Source organism: Lupinus angustifolius, unplaced genomic scaffold (assembly GCF_001865875.1).
Source record: "Lupinus angustifolius cultivar Tanjil unplaced genomic scaffold, LupAngTanjil_v1.0 Scaffold_1005, whole genome shotgun sequence".
Classification (NCBI taxonomy): domain Eukaryota; kingdom Viridiplantae; phylum Streptophyta; class Magnoliopsida; order Fabales; family Fabaceae; genus Lupinus; species Lupinus angustifolius.
The window spans coordinates 1-2,902 of record NW_017728328.1 but is presented as its reverse complement, the minus strand read 5'-3'; the positions used below and the strand labels follow the sequence as shown (position 1 = coordinate 2,902).

The following is a 2,902-nucleotide window of genomic DNA, read 5'->3' as shown; positions in this document are numbered from 1 at the left end:
AAGTGATGGTTAACCCTTTATGCATATGAGACATGTATTGAGTTTACCTAAGCCTTAGACTCAACATAAACTTATTACTAGTCTAAGTCTAATACCAATCTTGAGACTTAAGCATGTTGATTTGTTGATGATCTTCAAGCTCTTATGAAACACAAGTTGTCCTCATCAAAATCAAAACACATAGTGAGCAAGCTTTCCAAAGTGCTCCTCTTGACATGCGCACTTTCAGCATCCAATCTGAATCGGGTGTCTCGGTCAAGCACACACGGTCACACACCAAGCTTGGCTAGACAACATCAGTCAGAATTACATGAGCACACATCAGACTTGGCTAGACAGTCTCGGTCAGAATTACACAGTCGTGCATCAGACTTGGCTAGACAGCCTTGGTCATAATTACACGGTCATGCATCAGGCCTGGTCCATCAGTCTCGGTCAAGATTACATTGTCATGCAAGCAGGATCATTGCATCAGGCATGGACAACACGGTCACGATGGGCACCTTGACCCATCTGACTTCACCAAAATGGCACGATGGTTTAGTGAGATTAATTCACATGGGCCTATCCATTTTTCTTCTAGGCTATATTATTTTACATTGTTTAATCATTGTTTATCTAATGATTAAATCATATTTAGTTAGGTAATTAGTAATAACTAACTTGATTTATGAGGTTGCTTATTGTTCAAGCAATCAGTTTTAGCCTTTGGTATATAAGGATGGTTGTTCTGGTTCTTCAAGATAATGAAATATAAAAGTTCTATTTCTTTCATAAAAGTAATAGGTCTATTTGTAATCATGTGCTTCTTTTTTAGATTTTTACTTGAAGTAAAACAATTTATTTTCCAAGATTACCAAATAGATAACATAGTCCTTTTATATTATATTCAAGTGGTTAATGTACTCCCTAACATTAGATATTGCTAGTGAATTAAGAGAGTACATGATATTATACATTAAGTGCCATAAGTCCATAACAATTTAGTTTCATGTTCAAGGATCAAATTTCAATAATTGGCAGAATTCGACTAAATTTTAGGAACAAAAGTAATCAATTTTTAAGATGAAATTGACCATTTCAATCAAATTTCAAGAATTAAATTAATATTATAAAAAAACAAAGTTACCAAATATAAAATTGGTGCAAAAGATCCTCCAAACATTCGATTTTGAAAATTAACATTTGTGAAAACCTCAGGAATTCCCATGTATTTTGAAGAAGTGCCAAAGTAGAAAAGAAATATAAGCTATGATATAAGCCAGCAAAACACACACACAAGTTCTATGTTAGGCATCCCGTTAGTATCAAAAACTAGTTCAATAACAAACAAAGTGTGTTGTAGTAATGTAAGACATTACTAGATTCTCATAAAGATCAAAAGTTTGATTCTTGTGAGCGGTACTTGTTGGAAGGAGCAATCACCCACCCAAAAGAGATTAGCTCTCCTTACTCATTGGATGAAGGAATATAATACATTTATCCATTGGTAGTACAAAAAAAATGACCAATTCAATAACTTGCCTACATCATCATTTCTACTTTTCTCCATTTTATTCTTTCCTTCTATCACTTTGAAAAAAATATGAACTCAATATTCTTAGGAAGCATCACGTCACAAGTATGAATGGTAAAATGAGCATTGCCCGCAGGCACGCTCGCATAGCGTGTATTTTTTTACGGGCAGAACATATAAAATTTGCTCATTTGCCCGTTTTGCCCGCCAAGCCTGCGGGCATTTCCTTTGGGTAATGCAGGCAGCCCACGAACATTACTTTAAGGAAAAATTGAGAAAATTTCAAATAAATTAGGATGTAATGCGAATTTTAATCCCTACAAAAATTGTAATTTAATATAATTTGTTAAACTTCATATAAAATATCAAAGTTTTTATTAATTCTTTATCTTCAGCTACTTTATTTAATTTTATTTTATTTATTATATGATTTTTTTAATTATTCAATAATGTCTGCGGACCACCCACAAGCCCGTTAGCCCATTTTAAAACAGGCAGGACATTGGATTTTATCCACTAAGTCAATGCAGGCATATCCACATCCACTTAAATTGTTGCAGGCATTTGCGGACGCGGGAAATACGGCCCCCCTTTTGCCATATCTACTCACAAGGATCACAAAATATTCACAAAGATACTATATGCCTATAAAGATCACAACAATTTAGGAGGGAGAAGGATTTAACAATATACATCACAGAATATAAGTTATACATAATGCAAATATAACTATGTCACTCGCCAAATCACCCTAAAGATTAGTGTTCCCAAGGCTAAATGTCATAACAATTTTACATTGAAGCTTGACAAAATAGAAAAAAATATGAAACTTTTGTTCAAGAGTGTGTACATGATTTATTCCGAACATGCTGCATCTGCACACTATAAGAGGTCCAAATTATCACGTTCTGCATGCTGTTCAAACAATGATAGTGAAGAAACCAAGTGATGGTTAACCCTCATGATTGATCTTCATTGGACCTTGTCCGGGACAAGCGTCGGCGCCTCCTTAGAACGGGAGAACCATCCTCACTGACACCAGCATTGTTATTATCACGAATACCGAACAAATTATCAGCTAAACGGCGGTGAGGGTCAAATGCAGGTCGGCGCTGCCTTCTCCATACATTTGAATTAGTTCTTGGTCTTGACCCCCGAACAATTTCAATGGTCCTATTACCATCAATCATCTGAAGCAAGATGGTGGTGGTTAACCATGCTGCATTAGCATTCCCCATGTTGCCTTCCCATTCATCTGAGAACCTACCAACGCTGTCTCCATTTTCAAGAACATAATCCCCAACCACCATGGCATCAGGTATGGCAGACTGAATAGCACTGACAATATCAGCATATTCTCTCTGGTGTTCAAAATGTTGCCAGTCT

The 2,902-nt window shown here is 35.8% G+C and overlaps 1 protein-coding gene across 1 annotated transcript; it reads right to left on the bottom strand.

The window, feature by feature from the left end:
• Positions 1-2,171: 2,171 nt before the first annotated feature.
• On the bottom strand, positions 2,172-2,898 carry LOC109341942 (the record flags this gene model as incomplete). Its single annotated transcript, XM_019579915.1, has 1 exon — positions 2,172-2,898. A coding segment is annotated over one exon (423 nt), but the record flags the coding sequence as incomplete, so codon positions are not given.
• Positions 2,899-2,902: the final 4 nt, after the last annotated feature.